At 46.1% G+C, this 20,657-nt stretch overlaps 1 protein-coding gene across 1 annotated transcript in view; it reads left to right on the top strand.

The window, feature by feature from the left end:
* Window positions 1-6,431: 6,431 nt before the first annotated feature.
* The window catches only part of Cachd1 (cache domain containing 1), a 212,526-nt gene continuing 198,300 nt past the window's right edge, over window positions 6,432-20,657 (top strand). The window contains exon 1 of the mRNA XM_005086633.4: window positions 6,432-6,758. Within this exon, the coding sequence (XP_005086690.1) occupies window positions 6,519-6,758 (240 nt within the window). The 5' untranslated portion in view covers window positions 6,432-6,518. The remainder of the gene's footprint in view (window positions 6,759-20,657) is intronic.

The following is a 20,657-nucleotide window of genomic DNA, read 5'->3' as shown; positions in this document are numbered from 1 at the left end:
CCAATGTCTGGTGGTCTTCATAGGCACCAGGCAGGTGTGTGGTACACATACATGCAGGCAAAGCTCTCATACACATAAAATAAAAATAAGTTAAAACAACCCCCCCCAAAAGCTGTTTGTTGGGTAGGGATCTTTGGGGTCATACCAACTACTTTGATTCTCTCCCTCTCCCTCCCTCCCCCCCCCCCTCTCTCTCTTCCTCCTTTTTTCCCTCCCTCTGAGAGGTACATACTAAGAGTGGCAGACAGGAGAACTCAGAGACTTGGGTGTCCATCTCAGCTCTGTTGCCTACTAGCTAGACATTGGGTCCAAGTCTGCAATGCTTTGGAGTTTCAGTTTCCTCTGTTTAAAACCCTGATAATCTTGTCTTCTCTGTTTTGATGTTACATGATAGAGCAGAAGATGTGTGTTAAGTGTTCGCAAACGATATGCTGTGTGCCATCGTGGGACCTCAGCAACTCCTGCCTGTCACCACTGGTCCATCTTTCCTAGTCCCCGATTAGATGATTTTGCCAACCAATGAAAAAAATGTGAAAAACGAGGAAGTCGATGCTCTAGGACTCGGCGTTTCCGCTTCACATGAACCTCACTTGCTGAGATCTGCTGCCTTGTAGATGTTGAGCAAGCACTCTTTTTTTCGTTTCCTCCCTCCCTCCCTCCCTTCCTTGCTTTCTTTTCCGAGACAGGGTTTCTCTGTAGCTTTGGAACCTGTCCTGAAACTCTCTCTGTAGACCAGGCTGACCTTGAACTCACAGAGATCCACCTGTCTCTGTCTCCCAAGTGCTGGGATTAAAGGCATTCGCCCCCACAGCCCAGCTCAAGCACTCATTTCTATGCTCAGAGACTTGGTTCTGTTTCCCCGCATTTGCTATATAGTGCAGTTGTGATCAGGTATTGCTTTGAACATGAAGACTTCACTGTGACCTCAGCACATGTGGCTTGGAGATGCCACATCACATTTATGGTAATCTGGTCAAGTGCTTCCCATGATAGTTCAGCAGAGAGGTCTTGGCTAGTGAATTTCATGAAGTGACCTGTCACTGAAGTGGCTTTGAACCTCCCAAATACAGATGAGTGGCCAGTTGGATGAGAACTTCTGGTTCTATCTTCTTCAGTCTAAGAACAAAACTGTTGGTGAATTTTCTTGTACATAGTTAGGATTTATGGCTTGGTCCTCCCTCTCTTCATTCCATCATTCCTTAACTCCTTCCTTCTCTCCTTCCTTTTATTTATTTTGAGACAAGGTTTCACATAGCCTAGGCTGGGCTAGAAATCACATATTTTAGGGTGGCGTTGATTCTCCGATCATCCTACCTCTGTCTCCCAAATGCTGGGGTCACAGGCATGTGCCCCCATGCCCAGTTTACGCAGTGCTGGGCTTAAGTCCAAAGCTTCAGATACGCTAGGCAAGGACTATACCAACTGAGCCACATTCCTGCCCTCCCTTCTCCCATAGCCTTTTAAAAATAGTTTCTTCCTTTTGTTGCAGGTGTGTGTGTGTGTGTGTGTAACAATTCCTGGGGTTTGCCTCTGTGTGTGAAACTGTACTGGGCTCTGTGACAATGAACAAGGCAATCATAATCCTTAGCAGGTGACTAATCATCCACACTTGGAGAAACAATAAGAGAAAATGTTTGCTGATGGACATGCATGAAGCTGTATGCTGTGTGCTGTAGCTTCTGGAGAGGTGGTGAACCAGTTTCCAACCTGGTGACAAGTAAACACCACTGGGACAGTCTGGATAGGAGATAAGGCCACCAGACAAATTCCATGGTGATCTACATTCTTCTCCAACAGGTATGACCCTCTTATCATTCTTTCTTTCCTTTCCCCATTATTTCAAATAGCTACACGACTAAGAGTGTCTTCTTTGCATAGATTGAATGATGTGACTTTGGTCCTTAGTGTTAGTTACATCCAGACAAAAGGGAAGAAGTCTCCACTGAATCTGAAATAATAGTATCCTGAGGTCAGCTTAATTTGGATTTGGGTGGTACTGTGTCAGGAGCAGAGTCTGTGCATTCCCCTCGCGCTTCTTTCTGGTTGCCTTTCTGAGTTTACTCATGATATTTCCTCTCTCACCTCTAGTATGGGCTATGCTAAGAACCACACATACCTGACCACAAAAACCTTGGGAAGCACAGTTTACATTGTGTGGACACAGAAACACAGGCTAAGAGAAGCTATGCTTTGCATAGGTGACTCACTCGATAATAATAGCTCTTGGGATCCAAATCCACATTTTGGTTCACGTGCTTGTTATATGTAACTGTGCATGCACACACACATCACACACACAATACATGTATATATTATATGACTAAATGTACATATAGAAAAGGGTAATGAGATGCATATCTATGATCTGCAGTGGCATACATACCTGTGTATATATAAGCATATGTACACACATACATCTTAATATATATATGGAATGATGGTTGCCATGCCCTCCTGCCCTATTATTGCTACTGTTGTAATAGCTTTGATGCAAGGTCTTGTCATACAGATCACTGCTATGTGCAGTAATCTTCTAGCCTCTGTCCCTGGAGTAATAGAATTAAAGGCATGCACCACCACACCTGGCTCCCGTCCCGGTACATCATAGTAAAATATTTGAGAATAAAGATTTGTGGGGCAGTGGTAGTGTATGCCTGCAATCCCAGCACTTGGGAAGCACAGGCAGGCGAATCTCTGTGAGTTTGAGACCAGCCTGGTCCACAGAGCAAGTTCCAGGACAACCAGGGTCACACAAATAAACCCTGTCTCAAAAAACCAAAACCAAAACAAACCAAAACGAGAATAAAGATTTGTTCCAGCAACATTTTGCTACGGGTACAAGGGCTACCTTGATGTCACCTGTCCAACTTGTTCTAATTAGTTGCCTTATCAGAAAAAAACCTTTTTTTAATGCTGACACAGGGTCAATAAATAGATGGCTTTGCTGATACAGACTGAAAACATTAAGGAGCAGTTGCTTATTAAGTGATACATTTTGATCAATATATATGTGCACTGGTTTGTTTTTGTTTTGTTATTTTGTCAGCTTGTCACAAACATAGACACACCTGGGAAGATGAAATCTTAATTGGAAAAAAAATCTTAAAAGGAAAACACCTTCATCAGATTGTCCTTTGGACAAATCTATGGGAGCATTTATTTGGTTAATGATTGATGTGGAAGGAGCTGGGCTATCCCTGGGCAGGTTGCCTTAGTATATATTAAAAAACTAACTAAGGACTGGAGAGAAGGCTCAGCAATTAAGAACACTGGCTGTTCTTCCAGAGGACCCTAGCTCAATTTCCGGCACCCACGTGGTAGCTCACAACATTCCAGTTCCAGAGGACCTGATACCCCTGGCAAAACACCAATGCATATAATAAACAAATACATGTATTTAAAAAAAAAGCAAACTAAGCAGGGCAGTGATGGTGCATGCCTTTAATCTCAGCACTTGGGAGGCAGAAGCAGGTAATCTCTGTGAGCTTGAGGCCAGCCTGGTCTACAGAGTTCTAGGACAGCCAAGGCTATACAGAGAAACCCGGTCTCAAACTCCCCTCCCCACCAAAAGCAAACTGAGCAAGCCATGAAGAACAAGCAAGTAAGCAGCTCACCTTCATGGCTTCTGTTTCAGTTCCTGCCTACCAGCTCCTACCTACCAGTTCCTGCCTTGGCTTACTGCAGTGGACTTGGGATACAAAAGCCTAATAAGTCCTTTCCTCCTCAAGTTGCTTTGTATGGAGCTTATTGCAGCACTAGAAATGTAACTAAGACAGTGTATATACATGTTCTCTCTGACATCAAACTACCAGTCTAGAGACAGAGATTTAATGTCTGAAGACCTGAGACCTGGGGTGCACACTGACACGGCCATCTAAAACTTTATTTTACCTTGAGCAAATAACTATTGGTTTTCCCCCATTGGTTAGATAAGAATGGTCTCAAGTTCTTTTCTACATATTGAGAACCTGAATGTTAACCTAAATGTTAGAACTCTAGAAAACAAGAGTCATCATCTCAGTAGCTTCCATGTAGCCAGTGCTAGTACCAAAGACTTATAGGAATGAGAGTATTATGTGCCTATCCCGTGATCCAACAACAGCTCAAAACACACAGCCTCTTTACCTCACTTCCCAGGACAAACTATGTGCCTGTTTAGATGGTATAGAGGTGACAGGATTAGGCATTCAAGCTTACTTGGTAAAACAAACTTCATAAATGTTACAGTAAATGATGGTCCTGCCAACACTGAGAGGAGACTGCTGTGATGACCACATAATGAAAACATATGCTGAAATGACAGAGACCATACACACATTGGGGGATTTAGAATTGGGGAGTTGATCCCAGCGAGGGAAGATGGGCAAAGGGATGCTTCTAAGAGGAGTTGCATACATGTGCGTTCTTATGCTTGAGGGAGGTGACAGAAGGGGTAGAGGACACTAGAAGTTGACCTTGGGTATTGTCCCCAATCACTCTCCACTTAATTTTTTGTGACAGGGTCTTTCATTAAGCCCAGAGTTCAGATTGGCTATGCTGAGTCCAACCACCTCTGCCATCCCCGCATAGCACACCTTGTTAAAGAAACACCTCCATGCCTGGTTTGTGCTGGGATCTAAGCTCCGGTCCTCTTGTTTGTACCTGGTGGATGTCTTACTGACTGAGCTCTCTCTTTAGTCTAGAAGGTTATAACCGAGGAAAAACTGGAAGACGTTACTATGAAGTAAAACAAACACTAAATATGATTTCTTTTCCTGCACTGCCTCTGGTAGTTAGTCCTAGGCAAGTCCTATAACCTGCTGTCAGTTACTTCTCCTTTGTTGTGATATCGCGAGTAAGACAACTTATAAAAGTTGGGTCTCATGGTTCCAGAGAGTTCGATGGAGTACACAGCCATCATGGTGGGGAGCATGATCACAGGCAGGCATGACCACAGGAGCAGTATCTGGGACTTCACATCTTGAGACACAAGCATGAGGCAGAGAGAGCTAGTTGGGAATGGCTTCACCTCCTCCAACAAGGCCACACCTCCTAACTTTTCCCAAACAGTTCCACCAATTAGGGACCAAGCATTTAAACATATGAGCATGGGGGTGGGGGCCTGTGTTCTCGTTTAAACCACCACATCTGCTCTAATTTCTAGAACCCTAGAAGGAGCAAATTCATAGTCTGTGGAAAAGAGAAAGAATGCTTTGCACACAGACACTTAGATCGACCCTTCAGCACACACAATGCCACTTGTCCCCAAATGGTGGTTCTCAGAGAGCCTGATTCAGGAGTCAGGAGCAAACGGGAAAGTTAACTGTGCCCAGTCATGCTTAGGAGGGCAGGTGGGTGCTATGAACTCCGCTTCAGCTTTCTTTTCCTTTTTACTTTTGCTTGCAATGGAGTCAGATGGATTTCCACAGAGAGACAGACAGAACCCAGTGGAGGGTCAGAGCAAAGGCCTGAGAGTAATGCTTCTACTTAAACTCTGGGTCGTCGTTCATCTCTGGGTGACTGACCTTCGGCTGTTGGTTGCAACTCCCTAAACCTCAGTGTTTGTTGCCTAAAAATTCGGTATCAAAATACTATCTCCCAGGGATGTCCAGGGATTAAAGGATAACGAGTCACACACACTGAATGTAGACCCAAGACACACAATAGCTGGGTTACAAACCAAATCCGCTGTGCCCACGAGGGCGAGCTATTGTTACTAATAACATCGAGGAAAGCGAGTCGAGGCTCAAAAGGCATTTGCCTTCTTCCCAGATCTCCGTCAGGCAGGAAACTAGAGTGCTCGAACTTAAAAGGGACTTTGGGTGGTGGTTGGGTAGAACCTGTAACGCGGAGGACCGGAGATCCCCTGAGTGGGCCGAGGCAGGGAGCGAAGGTGGGGATCGCCTGGCCAGCCATGAGAAGGTCCCAGTAGTCTCCTTTCCAGGTCAGGCGGGTCCTGTGGAAGCGAGGTCCCTAGCGTCCTGGGCCCCTAGGGTCCCGGGGCGTCACCCCGTGCAAGCCAGGGAGAGGAGGGGCGAGCGCGGGACTTTCCCCGCCTCCCTCCTCTTTCCATAAATCACCGCAGCCGCGGCTGCAGCGGAGCCGGGAAGTGTACGGAGCTGGAGCGCAGCGTGGTGGCACCAGACACCTCCCTTTCCCCCCGCCGCTTTCTTTCCTTTCTCTTCTCTCAGTTGGGTCTTTTAAACCTCCCTCTCCCTCCTCGCCGGGAGACCGCGCCAGCCGCGCCGCCGCGCAAGCACTGGTGGCGCCGTCGCCGTCTCCGGGCTGCGCCGGGACTCGGAGAAGCGAAGGCGGAGGGGCTCCGCCCGTGCTCCCAGCCGCCCCGGCCTTCGGGCGCCGCGGTCTCGGAGCCGCCGCCGGACGATGGTGGCCGCCCGCGCGCCCGCGCTGCTGCCGGGCGCCCCCTAAGTTTGCCAGCCGCCGCCGCCGCGCCGCGGAGCCGGGAGACAGGAAAGTTTGGCGGGCTGCGCCTCCCGCGGCCAGCGCCCGGAGCCGGTCGGGGAGTGGCCGGAGGCGGCATGGCCCGCGAGCCCAAAGAAGAGGAGACCGTGAGGCCGACCGCGCTGGTCCGCCGCTGTCCCCGCTGCCCTGGCTGGTCTGGGGCCCGGCGGCCGCCCCTCTGGCTGCTCTGCCTAGTGGCATGCTGGATCCTGGGCGCCGTGGCCGACGCCGACGTCTCCATCCTGGACGAGGCACAAGTGTTGGCGAGCCAGATGCGGAGGCTGGCAACCGAGGAGCTGGGGGTGGTCACCATGCAGGTAAGCGACCCTCTTCGCGCCGCGGCACTTGCAGTGCTTTCCGGCTGCACAGAGCCCCAGGGCATTGCAATGAGCGCCGTTGCCGGCGGTGGGACCCCTCGTCTCCAGCAGACTCCCCCACACCAAATCCTGTCTGTCCCGTGTACTCATCTGCCGCTGCCCTCCTCTACAGAGCCTCTGCCCCTCACCCACTTTCCTTAGCACAGGCCCTCTCTCCTTGACCCCGGCTCCATTATGTTGACTAGGGAGTCTCTGCTCTACCCGCATCTCCTTCTCCAGTTTTCACTCTCTTCCTTCGCAGATTTGTTTTCACCCGTCACTCCTGCAAACTCCCTTTCCCTCTTTGTGTCCCCATCCCAAGTCAGCGCGCGTCCAACCCGACTCCAGGCATTCTCCAAGGCCTCCCCACTCCGCCCCCCTGAAACCTCCCAAGTGTCCTGGAGAACCCTGGCGCACGGGTGGGCGAGAAAGGGAAGGTAGAGTGTCCGCCCGACCGCAGGACTGCCGGGGTCCGGGCTGCCCAGCAAGGGCTTGTTCTGCCTGCCCCGCCGCTTTGGGGGAGGGGACGCGCTGGCCTGGCGGATCCCCAGCTCCAGTCCCCGTAGGGACTCTTTTTGTTGCTTTCCGTTCTTGCGGCTCACGGTCGCGTGCTGTCGGCTGTGTAATTTTTGGTTTGCGTGTGCCTTTGCTGGGAGGAGGAAGGACAAGGTGAATAGGGCTCCCATTTTTCCCAGCGTGTTTACCGTTTCGGCCTTTCTAGGGTTGTAGATTAATTGCCTTCGGCTGATAAGGATTCCTGACGATGCTACTAATAACCCACAATTGTAAAAATTGCTAGACAGCAACTACACGGAGATCCTATCGCGCCGTTATTCTCATCTTGGCGAAGTAGGCCCACTCAATTAGGAACTGATGAGATGACATTCCGAGTACGAAACCAGCGGAACAGCCTAGCTCTCTAGACTGACTCTGCATTTCTGCAGTAATGGTGATGGGATTGGTCTTCGAAAGACCCAAGTTTTCAGGAATGTGGTCTCAATAGGTTTCTGATTTCGAACCTAGAGTGACCATTCCACCTCCCAAAGGCGAGGTGCTTTGCTTCTCTTTGGGATTCAGGTTTCTTGCTCTCTTTTTAAACTCTACTCCTACCCTGGCTGGCCTCCTAAGGTTGCAGTTTGCTTAAAGCAAGTTCCATAGATCTTCTCCACCCTAGCTTCTCTAAGGTGGCGTGACAGCTTTGCTGCGAGGGTAAATTTTCATGTATTTGCAGAAACCCGGGCCTGACATGCAAGGGAAGGCGATTCTCTTTATTTCCACGACAACAGCCACTCTTTTAAAAGTGCATCTGTAGATTACTTCCTATCATCTTTTTGAGATTTAGGCTCAGTTTTAATTTCTTCCATGTGCATTTTCTGGTTCCTGACTCCCTGACCTAGGAGTGGAAGGGCTTGGGGAGGCAATGAAAGACTTCCAGGTTTGCTTTGCATTGCCGAATGCGCTCATTTAGACACAAACAGGATTGCGTTTTCCCACAGAGGATCCTCTTTTAGCAAAAGGGATTTCATGTGTGGCAGTTTGAGGTTTTGCTTTCAGGATTAGGCGGCCTTTGCCACCTTCACCCATCTCTAGGGTAGACGAGGGATGGCACCCCTCCCCCTTGCACCCCTCCCCTTCCTTTCTCGTGCTACTTCTAAGATTCTGGCCGCAGTTTTACTGTTTCTCACCCTGGTCCTTGACAAAAGGTGAAATCTGATCCTGACACATTGTCATTCAGGTAGGGAGACACTTTAGACACTTTAGGAAAAAAGCTCGGGTCAGTGGGGGGTATGTGCCCAAATGGCCCTTTATCCCCTCCCAACTGGCCTCCCTCTAACACCTTTGCAAGCTCATTGTGGAAAGGGACCTCCTGTGGACAGGGTTTTGTCTGCCTTCTCTCCCTTTTTGAAAGCGAGGTGCTTACTGTATTTAAATTCCTCTTCTTGAGCAGTGCATTGATCTGCCACTTGCTCCTATCTGGGAAATTGCAGGAAGAGTTTTCTTTGAATGTAGCTGGACTGCCGGCTTTGGGAGAAGTACTTGTGCATAATGAATCCAATGCTAGTTAGATTTCTGGCTCTTAGCTTAGAGCTTGTGAACTTTGGGATTTGTTCAGTGAATCTGAAATGAATGTGGGCCTGTTGCCCAAAATGAAGAAGATGGTGTGCCCTCTGTTCTGGAATGTGGGTTTGGTGCTCCAGGGACAAATGGCCCATGTGGATGCTAAGTTGATCTGGATGACTTCCACACACACACACACAAAAATGGTTTTGAGACATCAAGGCTTTGTCCCTTTGCAGGAAGAGAGTGTCTGCCTCCACCCCCACTCCCAGCGAAGGGATTGACTCCATTTATTTGACCTTGGCATTTTATGAGAAACCATCTGTAGACCTGTTAATTTTAAAATTTTCCTGACCCTTTAAGTTGCTTCCATGCTGAAATTTTCCAAAAGCAACTCTTCATTTTGAGAAATTGTAAAGAAGCTTCCCAGTGAGGCCCGTTGCATTGCTGGAGTTCCAATAGCAGCTCACAAGAGGCTGGACCTGGAAAACTCACAAAGGCGAAACAGCCTTTCAGTGCTACGGTTTCCCGTGCCATAGTTCTCGTGCTTGCTCATAGGAAGGCTGAAAAGCAGTCTGTCTCACAAATTTTCTCGGAAAAGTTTTCCAACTGGGGTTACCCACTCATATTTTTGTTGCTGTTCCTTTTTGAATAATGGCCCCCAATTTTTAAACGATGTGATTTACACTAATCCATTTTACTGGGAAGCTGCCGCTGAATACTGCCTCCCTGGCAGCAGACATCATAGATCATGGGTAAAAGTCAGAAACCTAATCATTGTCTCCTTGGGAGTCTGGCAAACTGAAGTCATCAATGCTGGGGTCCGGGGAGCAGAAAGGGGTGATGTCAGGGAGACTTGTTTCTGCTTACTCATTTATGCAACAAGCTTTGCTTCAATGGTGTCACACAGTGGAAAGAGCCCCATGGGTGTCCTGGAGATCTGGATTCTTGTTAGTTGGGTGAGTTCCTTTATACAGTGGGTGGTGGTGATTTCTTCCTATGATCTGCTGTGTGGCTTGGATGGGACCAAACATAGGAAGGCTATCACTATGTGATGTAACACCTATCACTATGAAGCTGTGGTTGAGAAGTGTTCATGGGTGTAGTTCTGTTAGGTGCTTAGGGAATTACAAGAAGATATTCCCACATTGCCTTTTAAAGGCTTTGCCTTAAACACTGGTTCTCAACTTGTGGGTCACTGCCCTTTTGGGGGTTTCCAAATGACCCCTTCACAGGGGTTTGCCTAAGACAGTTGGAAAACACAGATGTTTACATTATGACTCATAACAGTAGCATAATTATAATTATGAAGTAATAAATAATTTATGGTTGAGGATCACTATAACATGAGGAACTGTATTGAAGGGTTGCAGCATTAGGATGGTTGAAGACCACTGGCCTTGAAGAAGAGGTAAGATTGCACAGGTAAAATGCGTAATCCCCAGTGCCTGCTTGTTAGAAGGCGTATCTACCCTGGGAGCTATTTCACCAGGCATTTTATAAGCCCACTTAACATTATATGACAATTGAGGCTTCCTAACAGCGAGGGTCTGGCTTGGGGCCAGTGTGCCCGCCTTGGTGTTAGCTCTGCTGGGCTGGACACGCTTGCTGTGAACTTGGCAGACACACCAGCAGGTTGGTCAGACAGCTGCTGCATGGGGCCTGGGAAGAGAAAAAGGGAGGGCATGCCTTTCAGAAAAAAAAAAAATCTGAAGTGCAAGTTGGAGCTCCATCTTCATTAGAGCAGCAGACAGAACAAACTGGGTGATGTCAGGGGTAGGAGGGTCTGGGTGGACAGAGGTGTCCATTCGGCACCAATGCTGCAAACAGTGAGCATAGCTCCCAGTGACAGAAAAGCCATCCTATGCAGCAAGACAGCACTTCAGGAGCCACACTAACTGTTGCTCATTTGTGTTCGTCTCTAACAATTTGGAGTAGAGTGCTCCTTCTCTGGGAGGTCTTGGGTTAGACTTTGTTGGTGATAAGGTGACCAAGGCCTGGTCCCCCTCCTACTCCTGTCCTAGTCTCTGAGCTGATGATAGGAGTAGACACGGAAGGAAGCAGGATGATATGGATGGTTTGGCAAGGCCTAGAGGCCTTGAAAGGTACTGGCGAATGCTGTAGCAGAGGTGGGGGGACAGGGTACCACAGGGCCACAGAACAGCCTTGCTCTGTACCTGTGGTGATCAAGGAAGTCAGCTGCTTTGGCCTCTGCAGTGGAATGTTCATAGACAGAGGCTAGCCCTGAAGTGGAAACAGCGGCCTCAATGGCGAGCAGGTCAGCAATCCCTCAGGCATTGCTCATCTTTTGGCTGGCATTGGATGAGGAGACTGGGTAGCTTTCATGAGAAAGCTGGCTCTGGCTCCACCTCTCCATTAGGTCCTGTGTGGTATCACATCTTTTTCATCTTTTTGGCCACACATCTGTGGTGACTGGTCATAGATGTCTGGGGAGGCGGGGGGCGCCCGCTAGACTGCAAGCAAAAGCTGACTCAGTCATGCTTAAGTGAGGTTTGTATTTTTCTCCAATTTGTGTACCACCCTAGGCATAACCTGGATTTGAATGATTTAAATGGGTATTTTTGTACTGCACACTATTTTAGAGGAAAATATTTGCAAATAATGTGCTCCAGTTTGTGTGTTTGGGTATAAAATCTTTGTGGGAAAATTGTTATTTCTTCCTTCTAGAATTGACTATTTGGAGAAGAAAGCAGAGCCGTTACAGGTGACTCTGAGTTGAACTTGAACTTAAGAATGAGCCCAAGGAAAAACATATTGAATGACTTTTGCTGACTGCTGTTGTCTTAGTGCTGGCTGGACTTCCTCTGCACTAATGCCCGCCTTGGCTGCCTTCATGAAGCCTTGCATTCGTTAGTTTCCTTGCCAGCCCTGCTTGAGTTGTACTTGGGCTTGGGAAGGGGAAGGCCATGGTTTCACACTTCATAACATGTCAGTGCTATTTCTGGTTGCTGCTTGCCAAGCTGATTCCTTTAGCCTAAATGGTTGGATTAGGTGAGAGCCTTCCAAAACTCCAGTTTTGCTAGGAGGTGGAGTGAAATCTATTGTGGATCTTCTTGGGTTCTGTAAGAATCCGCTGACCCACAGAATGTCATGAGGACAACAGTGACAGTAGTTTTGACTTAGCCAATTATTAGTTGTGTAACTTTTTCCCAAATGTTATTAAACCCATCTGAACGTCAGTGCCTTCTCATTTCATGTGGTTCATGGGGGGAGATATATTTTCAAGAAAAAACAACAGCAGGAACTCCAACCAAACCAAAACCAGACTAGCACAGGGCCCTGCAGAAGAGCATTCAATAAACAGAAATATTTAAATATGGGCGTGATCTGCTCAGTATGGGGATGTAAAACTGAGCCAAGTGCTCATGCCATCCTCAGATATGGGGGTTTTCAAAATGGCCATGCATCTGCTCCAGCGTTTCCTGGGTATTGTGTACAGACCTCAAGTATGTGCTGCCAAACCACCCTCTAGGGTTTCTGAAGAAAGTACTTGATGTGCAGTCTGTAGTTACTTATTTACTCTTAAATTTGTTATTGCACACTTGTCTTTTTAAAAACGTACGAAACCAAAGAAAACCATGTAAGAGTGCACATACCTCTCTCCTCCAGCTGAAACAGCTGGTGACCACTAGTGAGTGGTCAGGCTGGTTTGGCTGCTGCCTACACCTGCTCTCCCTTTCCCCCAGGTGTTAGGATTAAATTCCACATGTAACATTTCAAATTGCATTAGACTTTAATTTATAACCATCTTGAGTGTTTGATAACAGTGTTTTCTTTCTTTTGGCTCCCTGTTGTATAGAATTTAATGGCTAGTACTTTTGCCCAGCATCCAGCCTTCTGGGTAGAAAGCCTCTGGGTCTCCCCCTAGTAACATTTTCTGTCCCTTGTTTTCATAGCTTTTTCCCCCGTAAGGCTGTGAGGTTTTTGTTTTCTCGTGGTTGGTGTTTAGCGTAGGCACGCGCGCTTTGACGTAATGTGAACCTCATCTGCACACTTGTGTTTCTGCTGCTCTATATACCTGTTCATCTCTGAGTAGTCCGTGACTCCATGCCTCATTGCAGAATTGGCAGCTGAGAGATGCAGGAGTAAGGGGTGTCCAGCATCTTTCCATGAGTTCCCCACTCCTTGGGAGGCTAAACCTACAGAATGGAAGGAATTGCCGTGATTGTGACTTATGGTGCTTTCAGGGTTGCCACATCTAATGTTGCCCAAGGTCAGTTGGGCAGAAGGAAGGAAGTGGGCTGGGTAGAGGTCAGTAGAAGAGGTGTGGGGCACTGTAACTGTGAGGCGGGCAGACCTACTGTTTTCTTTCTGTCAAGGCTAGTGCCATTATAGCACTTTGTTTTTCAGGAGATAAATAAGAGCCTTGCTTCTTAAAATGATGGCAATTGGTTGAGAGTAAAATAGTAATACTAAAACAGCGCAGGCCAAGACAAACACATCTGCAGGCAAGATTGAGCCAGAGGCTACTCACTGGTTAGTAGTGTCTGGGTTTAGAATTATCAGTGGGTTCTGGGTGATAAGGCAGTGCTGTGTGCAGGTTATGGGGAAGATCCATCCATCCATCCATCCATCCATCCATCCATCCATCCATCCTTTCTTCCTTCCTTCAAATTCATTTATGCTTATGTCTGTGTCATATTTGCATGCGTGGAAGCCAGAAGAGGTCATTGGATCCCTTGTAGCTGGATTTACAGTTGGTTTTGGGGACTGAGCTTGAGTTATCTGTAAGAGCAACAAGTGTTCTTAGCCCCTGCTGGAAGACAATTTCGGTGTAGTTATAAAGCAGAACTTTTTGGTAATGAAGCATTCTAAAGTGGCCTTGAGAGATGAGCTCCTTATTATAGACTTCAAATACTCACTCAGTGTTTCTTTTATGCCAGGCACTCTTGAGACATCAGTTAATTTACAGAGTGACATAATCCTAAGGTGTTCTGGATGCTTGAAGAAAGGGTGTCAGGGATATTTACCTGTCTCATGGGGAAAGGGTCTAGTCTGGATGAATGGAATGGTAGGTTAAAGAGTGGCCTTCTCAGAAAGCTCCCTTTGAATGAAAGATGGCGTTAGGATTTGAAGTTTAGTGAGAAGGGAAGAAAGGGCATGGGATAGATTGGGCAAGGAGGGCAGAGGTCAAGTTGTGGGACCCCTAGGATCTTGTTAGCAGTTAAGACTTCGTTTCTGACAGGTGCCAGCAACCTTACTCCTACTAGCTTGAATGAGAAAGAGACCCATCTGGACCCATCAGCCAATCTGGGTCGCTACCTGAGAAGGAGCGTGTGAATTGAGGGAAGAAGCAAACTAGAAACTAGAGATAGAGTCAAGAGGGCATGCAGTAAATATTGAATCCGCCCAAATTTTAATGCTCAAAGTTTTTTGTACCCCCTTTTAAAAGAGGGGGAGAAGGCAAAAGACTTCCTTTCCAGTGATACAAGGAACAGAGTAATTACCTCTCCAATATGTGAAGCATCAAGTAACTATATCCAGAGTTAAGTATTCTGTTGTTTAGGCAGGATATGCAAGATCACACCTTAGCCCAAGCATCCTGTTGCATTTACATCTTAGACCAGGCATCTTTGTTGTTTCACCTTGGAGGAGCAAGAGCAGGTAAAAACTCTCTGACCTTAAGTCAAAATGTAATAGAGTCAATTGCCTTTGCAGTTGAGTCATTTAGGGTAGATCTTTCTGCAGGAATATATGACAGGCTAAAGGTTTGACTAGCACCATATATCTCCTAATATATCTTCCTGCATATCCATATATCTTCCTAATTGGAGCCTCCTGTTTTTTCAGCATCTTACCCACTGTTGGGGAACCAGTTGCTTCATGTGCCTGAACCCCTTGTTTTGGAGATGGTGTGCTTTGGGGAAAGGAATCTGGAATCTGGAATCTGGAATCTGGAATCTGGAATCTGGAGCAAGCCTAGAACATAGGAATCTCACCTGAGAAGTTTAAGGCTGTGATAGCCAACACCACCTGTCAGGGCCTGATCCATTCTCTTTCCCGTATCCCCAGGTTCAGTTCCAGGAGAGCCTGCTTCTTTCTAGAAGATAGGACAGAACCAGATGCGACAGGCTTACCCTCCATACTGTTCTGTTGCCCACCCTATCTGACTATTGGGTACCAAGGCTGAGACAGTCAAATATATTGCTCTTATTTGTAAGTGACCTGTTATCTGGAAGCTAAAGACCAGAGATCTGACTGGTGATACGTTGTGGCTGTAGGGTCTATTCTCAGTCTTAGAACTTCAGATCATTCTCATGACCTGATACTGTAGGAGTCCCATTTCAAGTTGCCTTGAATTGGAAAAGGAAGTTTGACTCAACCCCAAACATTCCTTCTTTGGGAACTGTTTAGCTGCTTTATGGTTGAGACCACAAAGGTGATGATTTAGCTTAGTGCTGATTAGGTGATTTTAAGTTATCACTCAGTATTTAAAAGTCAGTGAGCCACAGAAGAAAGTTCAGAGACGTAGAGTGCTAGATGCTGTTTTGAAGGAGCAAATGTTACTGATTACTTGCTGATTACCATTGTGAAACCTTACTACTAAATTAACTCTTTATTCAAAAGAGAAAGTGGGACTGGAAATAGGGCTCAGTAGTAGAGCCATTGTCTGGCATTCATGAGGTCCTTAGTACAGTTCCCCAGCACTGCAAAAATAAAGAACTACATAAGTAAATCAGCAAAAATAAATACAATAACAAAAGCATTAGAAAAAGGCTGGGGGAAGAACAACTTTGGTCCTTTAGCGTTTGTTTATATAAAAACCACAGAAGGAAATGTCACCTGTCATTTCAGGCCAAGTTCTGTTTGGAAATTGAATTAAAGGACTTAGATCTTTCCCCTAGTTATTGGGAATGTGAAATCCTTTCGTTTGTTTTTAGTGGACATTGCAGTATTTCTGGAGGAGTTTGACTTGGTGATGACACATTTGCTATTGAAACACTTTTTTTTTAAACCCTGCTTTCTTTTTCGGCGTTCAAAGATAGATTCCTCCTTAAACTTCCCACAGTCAACTGAGTTAATTACAGTTTGAAAGCTCCCACCTCCAAATTCCTAGTGGATCCACTGCAAGGTGGTTTCTGGTCCCCGTTTCCCTGGGCGGACCATGCTTTGGGCTGATTGCAGAGCAGAAGCCCACATCCTCCATTCTTACCCACAACGGTGTTTTGGTCTCATCCAACTAGAGCCCGAGAGTACAACCCCCCTTTTTTTTTCTTGATTTCCTTTGGATTTTTAAAAATATAATTTATATTATTTTTGCATGGAATATTTTAAAAGATACTTGGAGGCTCTGGTGGAGGGACAGTTTAAAAAAGAAATCAGCAAGCCAGTGAGAATGAATCTGAATTTTTAATTAGGCTTTGAGTTGTTGCTTCAAAGTGTGGAGACATCATTAGGGATGTAAGTCTTGTTGCATTAGCAGAGACTGACATGTTACTTCAAACACACAGAGTGCAGCTGTCCTGTGCAGATAAAAGTTGCCAAGTGCGGAATAGCAAGGTGGATTGGTAGATAATTAGCTGTCCCACTTTACTGCGGTGTGGAAGAAGCCTGCCAGTCATAGGCAGGAAGGGAGGAATTATTAGTAGGAGAAAATCCAAGTGTGTCATAAAGCAATTTGGAATCTCTTCGGCTGTGGTAGAACTGATAAGGCCCATCCTAGGAAGCAACACAGACTGACTCTACTGTATGATGGCCATCACTTTTTTATTTTCTTCCTTCCTCCTTCCCTCCCTCCCTCCCTCTATCCATCTCTTCCTTCCTTTCTCCAAGAATAGCCAGAAGTAACGACCCACAAATACACGGATTGATTCATCGATCCACTCCAACTCCATTCCTGATATAATTAGCTTAAATAGTCTTTATAGTTCCATGTTACTGTGTTGAATTAAAAACATCGCTGAAAAGCCATAATGCCTTGGCAGTTGCTATGAATAACTGAGAAATAAGCATCTAGCTGGCTACATCATCTCTTCGTTATAAATGTGCAGTATTTATAAAGTGTCTCAGGATACTTGCCTGTTAGTTAGATGTGGGGTTGTGTGTTTCAAATAGTTCACTTCCCATCACCCCCGATCATTGAATATCAAAAGCATAGAAAGGCCTGGGGGGGCAGTGAGGCGGCTGGGGAGATGGCTCAGCAGTTAAGAGCACTGGCTGCTCTTCTAGAGGACCTGGGTTCAATTCCCTGCACCCAAGTGGCAGCTCAAGACTATCTGTAACTCCAGTTCCAGGGTTTCTGGCACCCTCACACAGATATATGTGCAGTCAAAACAGCAAAGCACATAAAATAAAAATAAATAAAATTAAAAAGAAAAGAAAGGCCTATGGGATCTTATTGACCCTCAATAATCACTAACTCATCAGAGCGCCTTGGGCTGTTAATCCATGTGGTGCCTCTGTAGGACACTAGCCTATCATGCCAACTGCTTCTGCTGCCTTCTGTCTAAGGTGCAGCTTGACAGAGGAGGTTCTGGATTGAATCAGATGCCCTCATCAGCCTCTTCTCTGGGTGAGAGGCCTGTGGCTGCTCCTGGAGGGAGTGGCTTCGTGTGTTCTGTGGATTGTTCTGTTCCCTTCCCAGAGACAATCAGGAAAAAACAAAACAACAAACAAACAAAAAATCACAACCCTGGAAACCTGAGGAACTTTTGGAGGGAGACAATCTTGGCTATTCAGAGTTGGTTTCGTGAAGAAATGATGACCTTTTGTGAGTCTTAGGCAAGACTAAGCTGTATGCTGATTGAAAACCCATAACACCTCTTACGGGTGCTTGAAATTTGAAATTTCTGGAGTTAGTGTAAATGCAGATGGCCATAAAAGCAGGGTGTGGTAGCCAGCCCTGAAATCCTGGCACTCAGGAGATGGAGAAGTGCATCAAGTGTCCTACGTCATCCTTGGCTACAAGATGAGTTCTAGGCCAGCATAGACCGTATCTCCAAAATATTAATAATAATAAACCAGTAAATAACTTAAACTAAAAACATGTGGAATTTTTATTTGCATACCTGTCTTAGATGTTAGTTATATAAGACTGGTAAACAGTTATAGATAGCATAGTGAGGAGGGTTCTTGGAGAGAGAGCATGTGCAGGAAAGAGCCCAGACTCTCTGATCCCGGGAGTCTTAGGGTGCTTAGCACTGTCTGTGACCTACCTTGAGGACTCAAGAAATAAAGAAGTCTAGACTGCAAGAATTCCCCGGGGAACTTTGAATGGTATACTTCATATCCTCCTAATAGTTACTATTCCAAGTTAGATTTTCCCATTGTGTTTAGAGGTCAGTTTCATTCACCATTCTAGACTTACTGGGAAATGTTGGGATCTTGCTACAAAAAGATTGAAAATGCCTCAGATATATTAATGATCCAGAACAATGCCCATTACATTAATGGGATTTGATGTTTGGCTTATTCATGGTGGAGAAAGCTGGACTATATTTAAGAGTGGGAAAAATGTGTATGCACTTGAAATTACTGTATGTTTGGAACTCCTTTCTCACAAGGTTAGAATTCATTAGGTAATTAATTTATGAATATTAACTGAACACATTCTGTGTGCCAGGTACAATTCTGCTTTTCTTCTCTTTAACTTCTCACAGGCACATATTGTCGGCCACTGCTGTTTCTTGGCCTTGTTCACTGATGGTGCCTGTTTGAATGGTGAAGGTGTGTGGTGAGGTGACAGACTCTTAAGTTTGGAGAAAATCCATGGCAGGCCACTTGTCTCTTTCTTCCAATGTAAACAACCCCTGTGGCTTCCAGGAAACATAATACATTGTTCTTTGGCTAGAATTTAAAAAGCAAAACAGCATTCCCTGTGTAATTCTTTTTCCTATTAAAATAAGAAGCATCCATGATCAACCCTGTCTGTGCTAATAAAATCCTGCCATAGTGATTCAGATGTAACCCCCCCATCCCCACCCCTCACCCCTCACCCCCTCCCACCCCTGTCCCACCCCTGTCCCACCTACCATTTGTTTTAGACTCACATATATTGAAATGTGTTCTTTCTTGAGAGGGAGGCTCTCACTATGTAGCTCAGGCTGGCCTAGGCTGGGGAATCCTCCTGGCTCAGGCTTCCAGTGCTGGGATTACATGTGTTCTTTGTAGAGGATGACAGTGTTCACTTTTTACTGTAGCTCTGATGGTTTACAATAGAATCTTTGTGTGAGCGTCAAGCATTCAACTTAACTTTAGTTTTATAATCATAAATAAATAGATGCAATTTTACTTTTATTTTTGCGATTAAAAATGGTTTTACCATTTCAGTTTATAACTAAAAGTAAAATTTTGATTTCATTTTTATAGTTAAACATAAAAATTTTGATTTTTATTATTATCATATAAGCTTTTCTGTTATCATTTATAGTTGTTGTTGTTGTTGTTTTTAACATTTATTTAGTGTTGGGGTGGGGCATTCCTGTGCTATAGTGTGAGTGTGGAGGTCTGATGTTTCTCTCCTTTCACCGTGTGGGTCCCAGGGATTGAACTCGGGTTGTCAGGCTTGCTGGCAAGTGCCTTTACCCACTGAGCCATCTTGCCAGCTCCAGCGGTTTCTTTTTTCTTTTGAGTGCTTGTTCAATCAGATGTGTCTCTTATTCCCATCCATGCCTGGTCTGATGCTACAAGTGGGGTGTTTTCAAGTGATGCCGTTTGTTCTCCCAGGAAACCTCCTCTCGTTATTTGGAACTATGATGACATCCAGGATTAAAGAGAACGAGTAGTGATTGGGGTACATGTACAGTCTTCATCAGAGAGCTGTGAATTTTGCACTCCTTATCTGATCAAGACAGCATTGTTTAGGATTAAAGGTTACCAGGGCCTATGGGTCTTTAGGTGGTGTGAGTCAGCCAGTCTGTTACGGTTTGTGGTTGAGCCCTGGGCTTGTGTCAGCACCCTGCTAAGGAGTTCTAGGAACCAGCCAGAGGAGAGGCCCTGTGTTGGAGGGGCCTATGTTCCTTAAAGGGAAACGTCAACATTTAAACATGCAGAGCTAAAGAAAGATGAGAGACTGAGACTGGGCAATCGGCGTGATGTGAGTGAGGGCCTGGGCTCTCCAGAGGGAAGGCAGAAGGAAGGCACCAGGATGGGAAGGGGAGTTGATGGAAGACAACTGCCTCTCTCTATGGAGGTCCTTGTCTGGATTTTATCCTAGCAGGAATGGGGAGTCATGCAGGTCTAAAGCACAAGACTGTTGAGCTGACGTTTGCTTTAGAATCATTTTGCCTGGCTGGTTCATCTCGCCTTTCTATTTTGACTTCCCCAACCTCTAACTGTTGATGTAAGCTCAGGCTGTAATAAAATGAATCCAGTAATTATAGGCCTCCAGAGGTTACACCCTTCTGCAGAGGGTCCCTCTTCCCTGCTCACTGAAAGATGCTCCAGCAAACTCTTGCTGGACATACTCTCTTAGGACATTAGTGGACTACAGGAGTTCTGTTTACTTAAACCTATCCCAGGCATGCATGGTGGTGCATGCCTTTAACCCCAGCACTCAGGAGGCAGAGGCAGGAGAATCTCGGTAAGTTCAAGGCTAGCCTGGTCTACAAAATGAGTTCTAGGCAAGCCAGGGCTACATAGTGAGACTCTGTCTCAAAAACCAAAACATAGGGGAGGGTGCACACCTTTAAAACCAGCACTTGAGAAGCAGAAGCAGTTGGATTTCTGTGAGTTTGAGGTCAGCCTGGTCTACAAAGCAGATACCAGGACAGCTAGGACTGTTACACAGAGAAACCCTATCTCAATAAAACCAGACACACACACACACACACACACACACAC

The sequence above is a fragment of the Mesocricetus auratus genome, unplaced genomic scaffold (genome assembly GCF_017639785.1).
Source record: "Mesocricetus auratus isolate SY011 unplaced genomic scaffold, BCM_Maur_2.0 Super-Scaffold_100014, whole genome shotgun sequence".
In the NCBI taxonomy this organism is placed as follows: domain Eukaryota; kingdom Metazoa; phylum Chordata; class Mammalia; order Rodentia; family Cricetidae; genus Mesocricetus; species Mesocricetus auratus.
The sequence above is the reverse complement of the archived record's forward strand: the minus strand, read 5'-3'. Positions and strand labels throughout refer to the sequence as shown.